Source organism: Mustela lutreola, chromosome 16, assembly GCF_030435805.1.
Source record: "Mustela lutreola isolate mMusLut2 chromosome 16, mMusLut2.pri, whole genome shotgun sequence".
Lineage (NCBI taxonomy): Eukaryota > Metazoa > Chordata > Mammalia > Carnivora > Mustelidae > Mustela > Mustela lutreola.
The window spans coordinates 44,887,241-44,901,016 of NC_081305.1; the positions used below are offsets into that span (position 1 = coordinate 44,887,241).

At 52.8% G+C, this 13,776-nt stretch overlaps 1 protein-coding gene across 2 annotated transcripts in view; it reads left to right on the forward strand.

Moving 5' to 3' along the window:
• Positions 1-13,776, forward strand: part of RYR1 (ryanodine receptor 1) — a 108,096-nt gene that overhangs the window by 38,614 nt on the left and 55,706 nt on the right. For both annotated transcript variants that reach the window (XM_059152534.1, XM_059152535.1), the window contains exons 38-57: positions 1,643-1,789; positions 2,841-3,114; positions 4,103-4,220; positions 4,318-4,450; positions 4,828-4,922; positions 5,965-6,100; positions 6,331-6,517; positions 6,608-6,716; positions 7,104-7,224; positions 7,327-7,496; positions 9,236-9,456; positions 9,574-9,664; positions 10,567-10,707; positions 11,123-11,286; positions 11,407-11,485; positions 11,737-11,826; positions 12,274-12,414; positions 12,811-12,885; positions 12,989-13,064; positions 13,393-13,516. In XM_059152534.1, coding sequence (XP_059008517.1) covers positions 1,643-1,789; positions 2,841-3,114; positions 4,103-4,220; positions 4,318-4,450; positions 4,828-4,922; positions 5,965-6,100; positions 6,331-6,517; positions 6,608-6,716; positions 7,104-7,224; positions 7,327-7,496; positions 9,236-9,456; positions 9,574-9,664; positions 10,567-10,707; positions 11,123-11,286; positions 11,407-11,485; positions 11,737-11,826; positions 12,274-12,414; positions 12,811-12,885; positions 12,989-13,064; positions 13,393-13,516 — 2,692 coding nt within the window. The remainder of the gene's footprint in view (positions 1-1,642; positions 1,790-2,840; positions 3,115-4,102; positions 4,221-4,317; positions 4,451-4,827; positions 4,923-5,964; positions 6,101-6,330; positions 6,518-6,607; positions 6,717-7,103; positions 7,225-7,326; positions 7,497-9,235; positions 9,457-9,573; positions 9,665-10,566; positions 10,708-11,122; positions 11,287-11,406; positions 11,486-11,736; positions 11,827-12,273; positions 12,415-12,810; positions 12,886-12,988; positions 13,065-13,392; positions 13,517-13,776) is intronic.

The window sequence follows — 13,776 nt, forward strand, 5'->3', positions numbered from 1 at the left end:
TTTCTCTTGAGACTTCTCCTAAAGTTTCCCTAAGACTTCCTGATCTTAAATATGTACAGTATTGGTGCAATGTAACTTTTGCTTGAATGAAATAACATGTGAACAAATGAATGAATGAATGAACAGACATATTCGTGAACAGATAGAGGATGAGTGAAAGGATAAGTTTGCATGGGTATTTGAGTGGATTATACATGGATGGGTGGCTACGGGCAAGTGACTAATGAGTGCATAAATTGGTGATAGAGAGATGAGTGAGTAAAGAAATGGGTGAAGAGATGGCTGGGTGGATGGATGGATAAGGGAAGGGTGATGTTGGTCAGATGGATGGATAGATGGATCACTGAAAATTGGAGGGAGAGGTGGTTGGGTGGCTGGAAGGATAAATGGATAACCTCCATTGTTTCTGGTAATAAGTCAGTTAATAATCTTACTAAGATTCTTTTATATGTGGTTAGTGGTTTTTCTCTGGCTGACTTTCAAGTTTTCCATTTGCCTTTGCTTTGAAACGGTTGGGTAGGATGTATCTAGGTGTGGCGCTGTCTGATTTTATCCTACTTGGAGTTTGTTAAGTTTCTTGGATGTGTGGATTAATATTTTACATCAAATTTGGGACTTTGGGGCTACTATTTCTCCAAGTATTTTCCCTGCTATTTCTCATCTCTCTTTTTGGGACTCCCCTTTTGCATGTATTGATTGACTGATTGATTTGATTGTGTCCCACAGGCTCTGAGGCTCTGTTATTTTTTCTCTATTCTTTTTTTTTTTTAAGATTTTATTTATCTATTTGACAGAGAGAAATCACAAGTAGATGGAGAGGCAGGCAGAGAGAGAGAGGGAAGTAGGCTCCCTGCCGAGCAGAGAGCCCGATGCGGGACTCGATCCCAGGACCCTGAGATCACGACCTGAGCTGAAGGCAGCGGCTTAACCCACTGAGCCACCCAGGCGCTCATTTTTTCTCCATTCTTTTTTAATCTTCAGACTAGATAACCTCTATTGTTCTACCTTAAAGTACCCTGATGCTTTCTCCCACCAGCTCAAATATGCTATTGTACCCCCTAGTGATTTGAAATTTCAGTTTTTGTACTTTTCAGCCCCAGAATTTCTATATGGTTATTTTTATATGATCTACCTCTTTAATACTATTCTCTATTCTGGGAGTCGTTGTCATCATACTTCTCTCTCTCTTTCTCTTGTCTTTTTTTTTTTTTTTTAAGATTTTATCTATTCACTTGACAGAGAGAGAGAGAGATCACAGGTAGACAGAGAGAGAGGGGGAAGCAGGCTCCCCGCTGAGCAGAGAGCCCGATATGGGGCTCGATCCCAGGACTTTGAGATCATGACCTGAGCCGAAGGAAGAGGCCTAACCCACTGAGCCACCCAGTCGCCCCCATACTTCTCTTTAATACTTTAGACATGGTTTCCTTTAGTTCTTTAGACCTATTTACAATAGTTTAAAAGACATTTAAAATGCTTAGAAGGATGAATAAATGAACAAACATAAGAACATATGGAGAAATAAATGAAAAACCCAAGAATTCACACCTGAAGGAGGAATGAATGAACCAGTCATTGAAGAAGTGAATGAGTAGATGAATAAACACAGAGTTGAATGACACCCTCTCCCTTCGACCAACTCCAGGAATTCAGCTGGAGGGGGAGGAGGAGGAACCAGAGGAAGAGGCCACCCTGGGCAGCCGTCTGATGAGCCTGTTGGAGAAAGTACGGTTGGTGAAGAAGAAGGAGGAGAAACCCGAGGAGGAACCACCAGCTGAGGAGAGCAAACCCCGTGAGGACTGGGAACTTTAGGGTGGGGCAGGGATGGGGCAGGCACTGTTGGCAGGGCTGGGGAATACTGTAGGGGGAAAGAATCACAATCTCTGCCTTCCAGGAGTTTAGCATGTTATAACAGATACACATATACATGTACTTACCATGTCAGGTGGCCATGGGGACTAAGGAGAAAAATAAAGTTGAGTGATAGAAGTGAGAGGGATGAAGGTGGAGGGGTCAGAGCTGGGGAGTGAAGTATGCAAAAATCTGGGGAAGATCATTGGTACAAAGGGAATAGCCAGAGCCAGTGCAAAGGCCCTGAGGCAGAAACATCCTTGGCGTGCTTAAAGGCCAGTGTGGCTGGAGCACAGCAAGCAAGGGGAGAGGGGCAGGAGATGAGGTCAGAAGGGGCAGGGCCAGATTGCCCCTGGCCCTGAAAGGTTAGCACTGAAAGGTTATGAATTGACACCATCATTCAGTCCCAGTACATGGAGGTTTCTCTTAATGCTGAAACATGTGAGACATCTATCTTTTCTCCCAGAAATCCTGGGAAGGAGAAGGGTTGGGAGAGAAAGAGAGACAAAGAAATGGATGCTGGATGTAGGAGATATGAGTCCCAGGGAGATGGCCAAGGAGAATAAAACGGTTCATTTTGACATCATTTCCAAATGACACCAAAGTCCACAGGTTTTCTTTGTGTCTGTTGTCTCTTTTGTTGAAAAATCAACAGTATTTTTACAGAACAAGGGGAATTATGATTTCAAAGGTGCATTATATATTCCAAAGGTGCTTATAATATACTCTGGTATTTTGAAGTGATACATCTTCTTTTTCCTCTTGAAAGCTTTAGAGGGCCCTTACTGTCTAGGTATTAGGGTGAAGAGAGCAGGGAAGCTATTAGGGAAATAAAAAAATTAAAAAATCTTCCAGAATCTGCCCACTTCTGGCAGGTAGAGGGTCGGGGCATTAGTAACTGAGCAGCCCTCTGGGAAGAGGAGCCCTTTCTGCATTGTTCTGGCTCAAGGCCCTGACCTGGCGGTGTTCTGACACTTACGTTCCCTTCCCAGAGTCACTGCAGGAGCTGGTGTCCCACACAGTGGTGCGTTGGGCTCAAGAGGACTTCGTGCAGAGCCCCGAGCTCGTCCGGGCCATGTTCAGCCTCCTGCACCGACAGTACGACGGACTCGGGGAGCTGCTGCGTGCCCTGCCCCGGGCATACACCATCTCCCCATCATCTGTGGAAGACACCATGAGCTTGCTTGAGTGCCTCGGCCAGATCCGGTCCCTGCTTATTGTGCAGATGGGTCCCCAGGAGGAAAACCTCATGATCCAGAGCATTGGGTGAGCCCCTGCCCCCTCCCTGGATTTCGCATCTTCCCCCGGAAGGAGGAGCCCCCTCCTAGCTCCAGCTTGTCCCCCTGGCTCATGTCCCCTGAATGCAATAATGGCTCCTTCTGCCACTTCTGCCCCATCCTTGGGGTGATATACTTCTCCCAATAGCTAGCCCATATCCCTGGCTTATGTCCCCTCCCTTCCCCTCTCCATCCAACCCCTGGGGTATCAGCTCTTACTCACCTGCAACTCTTAGCACAAGATTTACCCTCGTTGAGCTTCAGTGTTCATCTCCAAGCTAGGGAAGAACCATGGCTACCTCGTAGAGTCATGATGAAGCTTCCATGGGCTCAGGCACATCATAATGCTATTGACAATGGCCATGATGGTATTGGGCGCTCAGTCAGTGTCAAGGGTGTCTCATTCCTTCACTCAGCAAGCATTCATTGGGCACCTACTCTGTGCCATGCCCTTTCTAGGCACTTGGGGAATACAATGTGCAACGTGGTTAAGAATCCCTGCCCTAGGGGTGTCCACCTTGGATCTATGCCTCAGTTTCCTTTTCTGTAAAATAGGGATAATTATAGTTCCTGCCTTTCAGAGTGGACATAAAGATTGAATGGGTTCAGATCCATAAAGGGGGATGGTGCCAGGCATGAAGGAAGAGCTCAGTAAATGTGTGGGTTTTTTTTTTTTTTTAAGATTTATTTATTTATTTGACAGAGAGATCACAAGTAGGCAGAGAGGCAGGCAGAGAGAGATGGGGAAGCAGGCTCACCACTGAGCAGAGAGCCCAATGCAGGGCTCGATCCCAGGACCCCGATATCAGGACTGGAGCTGAAGGCAGAGGCTTTAACCCACCGAGCCACCCAGGCACCTTAAGCTTAGTAAATGTTGACTGTTTATCCCAGTAGACTCTTCCAAGGGTCTGGGGGCTCTCCCTGGGCTTGGGCCCCACCTGGCCCCTGGCGACTCCATGTACTCTCCCCGTTCACAGGAACATCATGAACAACAAAGTCTTTTACCAACACCCGAACCTGATGCGGGCCCTGGGCATGCACGAGACGGTCATGGAGGTCATGGTGAATGTCCTCGGGGGTGGTGGCGAATCCAAGGTAAGAGGCCTGTGGGGGCTGAGGAGCTCAGGCCAGGGGGCCACGGTGTGGGGGAGAGCGGGTAAGCACTAACAACCAGCCCAATCTGCCTGCCCAGGAGATCCGCTTCCCCAAGATGGTGACAAGTTGCTGCCGCTTCCTCTGTTATTTCTGTCGCATCAGCCGGCAGAACCAACGCTCCATGTTTGACCACCTGAGCTACCTGCTGGAGAACAGTGGCATCGGCCTAGGTGAGAACCCTGGAGCCCGGGCTGGGGCACTGTCCCCTACAGCCCACTCTTGGAGGTCCATCCACACATCCGTCTCTGCTGACTCACTCAGTCATTCAGCAAACACTCACTTAAAACCCATCCCTAGGCTATAGCCCTGTGAGAAGCAGTCCTGGGGATACCCAGACAGCCCCGGCCCTGGCCCTCACAGGGCTCATGGTGCAGCACGGGAGACAGACAGTGACAGCCCAGAGCGGTCAGGTCAGAGGAGGCACCTGACCTAGGCTGTAAAAGGGGTGATCAAGGAGGGCTTCTGGGAGGAGGTGAGAGAGACAGCGTAGTGACACTGTCAACTACGCACCTCTGAAGAGCATTCTCCCCACCTCTCGCCCTCACAGGCATGCAGGGCTCCACGCCTCTGGATGTGGCAGCTGCCTCCGTCATCGACAACAACGAGCTGGCCTTGGCATTGCAAGAGCAGGACCTGGAGAAGGTGTGGAAGCAGGAGTCCTGGCCCCTACCTGGCCCCTTGGGGCACCTGCTGTTTTTGGACCCATGACTTAAATTCTCTGGGCGTCTGTCTTCTCATCTGTAGAATGAATGTAATAATAGAATAAGGTTATCCTCAGGATAAAATGAGTTAATCCATGAAAGCATTTATAAAATGATAAGCACTCAAGAAGAGTTATCTGGTATTATAGTATTACTCATTCAGCAACTATTTCCCGAGTACCTACTTTGTACCAGGACTAAGGCAGTAGGGCTGTGACAGTTAAGGAGACCAGCAAAAATCCTTGTTCTCACAGGGCTGACATTCTAGTTGGGAAGATGCATAATAAATAAGATGAGTAAGTAAAATACATTGTGTATTAGCTAGTGACAAGAGTTAAAATGAAAAAAGTAAGCTGGGGATAAAAACATTGAGTGTCAGGAGGGTGTCCAAGTTTAGATGAGTGTGATGAGAGATCACCTCACTGAGACAGTGACATTCAGGTAAAGCTCTAAAGGAGGAGAGGGGCCATATGGGCATAGGGGGAAGAGCATTCTGGACAGGGGAACAGCCAGTGCCAAGGCCCTGAGATGGAAGTGAACCTCATGAGTTTGAGTAATAGCAAAGAGTCCAGAATGGTTGGAGCAGAGGGAGTAAGGGCTTAGTGGTGGGAAGTGAGGGCAGGGAGGTAACAGGGAAGATTGGGCAGAGGGTCTTAGTGGACCACTGAGAGGGCTCTGGGTCTTACCGTCAGTGAGATGGTGCCACAGGAGTATTCCAAGCAGGGAAGGGGCACTTTGTCGGGGGTGAGGATGGATAGGGGGCATGGATAGATGGAGAGGGAGGGGGAAGAGCAGGGGGCCCAGGATGGAGGCCCCCGGGATGGTCCAGGTGAGAGATGAGGGTGGAGAAGGAGGATTACTGTTTGCTGAGAGATCCAGAAATGAATCCGGCTGCAGAGCTCCATGGATGGGCAGGGACATGTGAGCCTTGGGTAGGAAATGGTGTGGGTCTGGCCTCCGGCTGAGCCCCCCTTCACCCGCAGGTGGTATCCTACCTGGCGGGTTGTGGCCTTCAGAGCTGCCCCATGCTCCTGGCCAAAGGGTACCCGGACATCGGCTGGAACCCATGTGGCGGGGAGCGCTACCTGGACTTTCTGCGCTTCGCTGTCTTCGTCAACGGTGAGTCAGGAGTTGGCAGTGGCAGGGCAGGGGGTTGGGGGTGCCAATCAAAGCCTCTCTGGGGGGTGTGGGCCACCCCGGAGCCTGGGTGGGGATCTCCCAGGTGGGCGGGGTTGGCAGGATGTGGGGTGGGGCTGGCGTTAATCCTAGAGGTGCTGGGTCCTGGGCTGCCAGGGCTGGGGTTCCAGTGCCACGACTCACAAGGCTTCTCGACCCCACCCGGCTGTCAGGTGAGAGCGTGGAGGAGAACGCCAACGTGGTGGTGCGGCTGCTCATCCGCAAGCCTGAGTGTTTCGGGCCTGCCCTGCGGGGTGAGGGCGGCTCAGGGCTGCTGGCCGCCATCGAAGAGGCCATTCGAATCTCTGAGGACCCGGCGCGCGATGGCCCAGGCGTCCGTAGGGACCGGCGGCGTGAGCAGTGAGTCTCCCGCCTCCTTCTCAGCAGAATGGGCCCCCCTTCTCCGAGCCCCTGGCCACCTCCCCAACACTGCCCCCACTTCCCCTGCAGCTTCGGTGAGGAGCCCCCGGAGGAGAACCGGGTGCACCTGGGACACGCCATCATGTCCTTCTACGCTGCCTTGATTGACCTACTGGGACGCTGTGCGCCGGAGATGCACGTGAGACCTAGATATCCAAGGACAGGGAGGGGCATGCAGGGCCAACCTTGAACCTCTTCAGTCAGGCATTCAACAGCACTGACTGAACTCTAGCTCTGTGGGGGTCTTAGGTGAGGCAGTGCTGGGGACAGACACACCAGGAACCAAGACAGCCCCAGGCCCAGCTCTCCCAGAGCTCCCAGACCAGTGGGGGAGATTGAGCAATGAGGGCCAGGGGTGGTCAGGGCAGTGGTGGAGAAGGATGGGCAGAGGAGTCCGGGCCAGGAATTCTAGAGTCTGCCCCACGAGGGGTTCCGCTCTACCTGTCGGTGGGTCAGGAAGGGATGGATGAAGTAATGAGCAAATGAGGCCCAGGGGGCCGATGATGTGCCCACTTCCCTATTCCAGCTAATCCAAGCCGGCAAGGGAGAGGCCCTGCGGATCCGTGCCATCCTGCGCTCCCTCGTGCCGCTGGACGACCTTGTGGGCATCATCAGCCTCCCACTGCAGATCCCCACCCTGGGCAAAGGTACACAGGGGGCAGGACTCAGCGAGGGAGGGCTGCCGTGGAGGAAGTAGAGGGGTCCGAAGGGCATCCCTGACCACCCCCCACCGCCCTCCTGGCCCACAGATGGGGCTCTGGTGCAGCCGAAGATGTCGGCATCCTTTGTGCCAGACCACAAGGCGTCCATGGTGCTCTTCCTGGACCGCGTGTATGGTATCGAGAACCAGGACTTCTTGCTGCATGTGCTGGATGTGGGGTTCCTGCCTGACATGCGGGCAGCCGCTTCGCTAGACACGGTGAGCCCTGTAGCCACCCTCCCTGCCCCCAGAGAGGACAGGGAGATGGGTGTGGCCATAGCATCCCTACCTCTGTTTGTTCTGGGCTTGTGTATATATCCTAGTCTTCACCCCCCGCCCCCCGCAACCCACCCTCGCACGCCATCAAGATAGAAAACAAAGCCAAGATAAACCCTCAGTTCTAGGCAAGGGTGGGTGGAACTCTCCAACACCTCACCTAGCTTTCTTTCTTTCTTTTTGTTTAAAAGATTTTATTTATTTATTTGACAGAGACACAGTGAGAGAGGGAACAGAAGCAGGGGCAGAGGGAGGGGGAGAAGCAGGTTTCCTGCTAAGCAGGGGGCCACATGAGTGGCTCAATCCCAGGGCCCTGGGATCATGACCTGAGCTGAAGGCAGACGCTTAACAACTGAGCCACACAGGTGCCCCACATCTTACATTTTTTATTTAAAAAATCATCATTCTTAATGAGGGCTCCACCAAGGAGACAGACTTGCGTACAACAGCAACAATAATAGTTATATCGATATATAATAGTTACAGTTAGATTATAGAAGGGGACTATATAGTCCCTTTCTATATAAGAATATAATATAAGACTATAATAAGAATATAAGATATATAATAGTTACAGTTTGATTATGGAAGGGGACACAGTCCAGTAAGATGAGGACAGAACTGATGGCTGCTGTGGCCAGTGGAGGTCCCTGGTAAGCTTAGTGAGCACTTTCAGTGAGGTGGTGGGGAAGAGCTGTAGTGGAGGGGGTTTACGAGGGTCTGACACGTGAGGTATTGGGGACAGTGGGTGTCAACAATTCTTTACACAAGCTGGTGATGGAGGAGACAGAGGAATGATGATATGCTGGACAGGTGACCTTGGCTGAGAGAAGACTCTTCTTAAGATTGGAGAAATAACTCTTGGCTACTAACTGGGAAAGGGAACATTGCAACTTGGCTCTATAACTACCAGTGTACCAGAAATACCAAGGGCAGGGGTGCCTGGCTGGCTACATTGGTGGAGTATGTGCCTTTTCATCTTGAGGTTGTGAGTTCGAGTCCTGCACTGGGTGTAGAGATTATGTTAAAAAATAAAAAAATAAATAAAAATCTTAAACACAGGAAAGAAAAGAAAGACCGAGGGCAGAGGCACAAGTTAAAGGACACCACCAGGCTGTGGCCAGCCATACCCAAGATGTAGGAAACTCCAGTGGATAAATGATCCAGTTTTTCCAGCAAATAAATAGTATTAAAAAGAATGGAAGAGGAAACAATTAGATGTGAAAAGACCCGAGACCCGGCAGCCAGATACATACATTATGGGGCCTTCTAGGTGGCCGGATCCAAGCAATCCCAGCCAAACATAAAGCAGATTTTGAGACAATTGGAGAAAGCTGTTCGTGAATTTTGCATGCTTGTTAATTCTGTGGGGTGTGAAAGTGGCCGCCTGGGATGTGAAACAGAAGCACTTGTCTGAATGGAGATACATATCTCAGTATTCATGCGTGAAGCTGTAGGTGGCTAGGGCTGTATGACAGGAAGAAAAGTGGTGGTTGGACCAGTATCTACAGAACAGCCCACTCGATAAGGAGGGTTCGTTCCTTGATTCCTCCACTTCTCTATTGAAATTTTGCATAGTTCAAAGTAATAATAGAGGCGGTGGGGGATACTGTTAGGTGGCGGCGGGTGGAGGGTATCTGAAGCGAGGGTCACCCCAGGAGCGCCCCTCCTCTGCGTCCCAGGCCACTTTCAGCACAACAGAGATGGCGCTGGCGCTGAACCGCTACTTGTGCCTGGCGGTGCTGCCGCTCATCACCAAGTGTGCGCCGCTGTTCGCGGGGACAGAGCACCGCGCCATCATGGTGGACTCCATGCTGCACACTGTGTACCGCCTGTCCCGTGGCCGCTCGCTCACCAAGGCGCAGCGCGACGTCATCGAGGACTGTCTCATGGCGCTCTGCAGGTGGGGCTGGGGCGCGGGCAGGGCGGCGTGGGGCCGGCGGGGGGTAGGGGGTGCGGCCGGCCGCAGGGTGCAGCCGGCCTGGGGGTGAGCCCCTGCCCCTGGTGCGTGTCCCCGCAGGTACATCCGGCCGTCCATGCTGCAGCACCTGCTGCGGCGCCTGGTGTTCGACGTGCCCATCCTGAACGAGTTCGCCAAGATGCCACTCAAGGTGAGGACGGGCCCTCTTGAGCCTGCGCTGCCCTGGGGCCTCTGGGCTCCGGTATCCCCCCCCCGCCCAGCCCAGTGAACCCACAGAATGTGAGGGCAGTGTCCCCACGGGAACCTCTCTGGCGTTCTCACTGGGATACTAAATTTCCAGGAGGGCCGTGTGGCATCACGGGTGCCTCTGCCACTCCCTCATTGGCGCTTGATTTGCCTAACAGGGAGCCAGGTCTCACCTGAATTAGCGTATGTTTGCAGGGAGTACTCGGCTTTTCCTAATCAGCATGCTTATGTGCAGGTGCAGACCAAGTACCTTGCTCTTTTCAAATGAGTGCATTGATTGGAACAAATACCACCCCAACTGTTCGGAATATATGCACGGTCTCTCCTATAATATTTTTTTTGCCTGCTGGTTTGCATAAGGAGATACCTCCAACTCAGATATGACTGTTTTACATAATACATCTAAACCAGCTCCTGCTTCAAATTTGTCTAGTGGATATGGAGGCCTTGTTCCCAATCACCATATATTTGCATGGGGTTCTGCCCAGGTTTGTTTGCCGTGGTCCTTCATGGGCGCACAGATCACTCCGTCCATATGTCCATTCACACTTTGCACACAACTATACCTATGGGTTAATATTAGCGTGTTTGTTTGTGTAAAGCAACACCAGGCAAATCCAGCTCTGGCTGCAGTTCCACTCTAAACTGGAAGGGTAAATTTACATAGTAAATGGACCCAAACCACTCCCCAAGAAGCAAACCATTTTCCCTCATTAGCATCATCTGCATAATCCAGATCGTCTTCCTAATTTCAAGGCCCAGGCAGCCCTGGCCTCCCTGACCTTTCTTTTGCCCGCCATCTACTCTGTGCCTCCCATCTGTATGTCCCCTCTTGCTCCCGCCCAGCTCCTCACCAACCACTATGAACGCTGCTGGAAGTATTACTGCCTCCCCACCGGCTGGGCTAACTTTGGGGTCACCTCCGAGGAAGAGCTGCACCTCACTCGCAAACTCTTCTGGGGCATCTTTGACTCGCTGGCGCATAAGGTCTGGGCCCATGGTGGAGGAAGGGCTGAAAGGAGCCTGTTTGGAGGGTTTGTTTGTGTAAAGCAACACCCCCAAACTTGGGGGATCCTGAATGAAATTCCCAAACTTGGAGTTCAGAGAGGGAGCCCCCATTGGGCAGGTTTGGATCCAGAAGAATCTATGGGTTGGGTCTCTGGTTTAATGGAGGAAGGGTTGGGTCTCTAGTTTGGGAGCTTAGAGGGGTGATATAGGGGTGGTTTGGAGGGTCAGGCAGGCTGAGGTCTGGGTTTCAGGGAGGGACACCATAATTGATGTGTGGGGGCTCAGGGAGGAGGGTTGATTGTTGGAAAGGTGGAGTTTGAGGTCCTAGGGCTCCAAGATTTGAAGGCACACCCAGACCCGCAGTGACCCCCATCCCTACCCGTGGTATCCACAGAAGTATGACGCAGAGCTGTACCGCATGGCTATGCCTTGTCTGTGCGCCATCGCAGGGGCCCTGCCCCCTGACTACGTGGATGCCTCATACTCATCCAAGGCCGAGAAAAAGGCCACAGTGGACGCTGAAGGCAACTTCGATCCTCGGCCTGTGGAGACCCTCAAGTGAGGCCTGGGGGTAGGAGTGGGGTGGGCATTAGGGGCTGGGAGAAGGAGAAGAAGGTTTCAGACATGGAAGGAGGGGTCAGCCCCAACATCTGGCCACCCTATGTACCCACCCAATAGTGTGATCATCCCAGAGAAGCTGGACTCCTTCATTAACAAGTTTGCGGAGTACACGCATGAGAAGTGGGCCTTCGACAAGGTTAGCGCTGGAGACCTCCCCTCCCCAGCAACCCCCATTCCTGCCGGTCTTTCTCAAGACCCCAGCTTTCCCCCAGACCCAGGTCTTCTCTGAGGCCCCAGACTTTCCTGAGACCCCAAACCTCCCCTGGAACCCTCAACCCCTCCAGGGAGTCCCCCAGGAGTCCCCCAAGCTGCTCCCTACCCCTCACCCTTCCCCCACCCTCAGCTCCATAGTGGCACTGCCCCTCCCTGTCCCCTCTCCACCTTCAGATCCAGAACAATTGGTCCTATGGAGAGAACATAGATGAGGAACTGAAGACCCATCCCATGCTGAGGCCCTATAAGACCTTTTCAGAGAAGGTGAGCAAGTTTGGGGCCCAGTGCTAGGGGTCCAAAAATGTTACCTCCAAATTTGGGTGTTCAGGGAAGAGAGAGGCTGCTTCATCAGCTCGGATCTGGCTGGGACTGCAGGTTAGGGCTCCTCCTCCGTGAACTTTGGCTCCTCTAGACCCCGGACTTGTAGTGTTCCTTCTCTTAGAAAGAATTAGAAAGATGGGGTTTGATTCCTTGACAATGCAACTTAACTTCTCTGAGTCTCGTGTGTAAAATGGGATGAGGGTTGGTTTGGGAGCCTCTGTCACAAAGCGGGTAAGAGACCTGGGTTCGAATCCAAGCTGGACCACTTTCTCCTAGCACGTGGTGGAGGGTTTTCCCTTCTTAGGACACCGGAGGCCAGCCAGTAAGGCTCCAACCGCCACCTCCCTCCCGTCCCATCCCTCCAACTCTCTGCCTTTCTGTCCGCCCTAGGACAAAGAGATTTACCGCTGGCCCATCAAGGAGTCCTTGAAGGCCATGATTGCCTGGGAATGGACGATAGAGAAGGCCAGGGAGGGGGAAGAGGAGAAGACAGAGAAGAAGAAAACGCGGAAGATATCCCAAAGTGCCCAGGTGGAGGCCGGGCCAGGCTGGGGCGTGGTCGGTCGGGGGTAATGGGGGTGGTGAGCGGCTAAACTAAGGGGCGGGGCCAGGCGAGGGCGGGGCCAGGCAGGAGGTGTGATTGAGAGAGAAGGGCCAAGGGAGGAAGGTGGGGTCGGGTAATCGGGTAATCGTAATGGGGAGGCCGGGAGCAGAGTACTGCACAAGGCTGAGAGACCTGGAAAGGGAGTGGGCCTGGGTCTGGAAAACCACAAAAGGCAGAGGAGAGGAGGGCGTGGGTTAGAGACAGGGCCTGAAGGAGAGGGTGCAGAACGGGGGGTCTAGGGCCAGCTGGAGAGAGTAACTGTGTTGCCATCCAGGCTTCCTGCTAGCCCATCAAGCCCTCCCATCTCTCCCTTGTCCTCCCAGACTTATGATCCGCGAGAAGGCTACAGCCCCCAGCCCCCCGACCTCAGCGGAGTTACCCTGTCCCGGGAGCTGCAGGTAAAAAGAGCCCTGATCTTTTATCTAGGGGCATGGAGGTGTTTGTTGGGGTTGGGGAGGGCATCTTCTGAGTCTGGGCTCTGAATCTTTCGTCCTTTCCCAGGCCATGGCAGAACAGCTGGCGGAGAATTACCACAACACGTGGGGGCGGAAGAAGAAGCAGGAGCTGGAGGCCAAAGGTGAGGGCGCCCATCCCATCCCATCCCATCCCATCACCAAAGTTCCCTAGTCATGGGCTCCAGAGTCATAAGGGTCTAGATTACAGTTGTGTGACTTTGAACGATTGCTTTCACCCTGCCCCTCCCCAGTAGATGCTGGTAGTAGCATCTACTACCATAGGGTTGTGGTGAGGAGATGACAATCACCTGAAAACCATGTTTTGGTTATTCTTACCTCTGTTTTTATTGCTGTAATTATGCATGCCCTCAGCTACAAGAACGATGTAGAGTGGCTTGAAAGTGGCTTGGGTCTCATCAGCCCTCTGATTTCTGGTCTTTACTGTTCCAGGTGGTGGGACCCACCCTCTGCTGGTCCCCTACGACACACTCACAGCCAAGGAGAAGGCACGAGATCGAGAGAAGGCCCAGGAGCTTCTAAAGTTCCTGCAGATGAACGGCTATGCTGTCACCAGGCATGTGCGCTGCAAGCCTGGCGGGGGGTTGGGGGGTGGCGTGGGGGAGCTGAGGTGTGGGTGTGGGGGGGGAGTGGCGGGGGCGGGGAATGTGGGAGGAGCTAGCAAGGCAGAAAGTGGGAAAAGTTGGGCTGGGGTAGCAAGGCAGGGCCAGAAAAGGAAGGTGACTGCGGGGCGTGGGGTAGGACCTGGGGCGCGTGGGGGAGGGGCCAGAGAGGAGAGGAATCCTAGAGGGGTGGGGCCTGATTGTCAGAGACAGG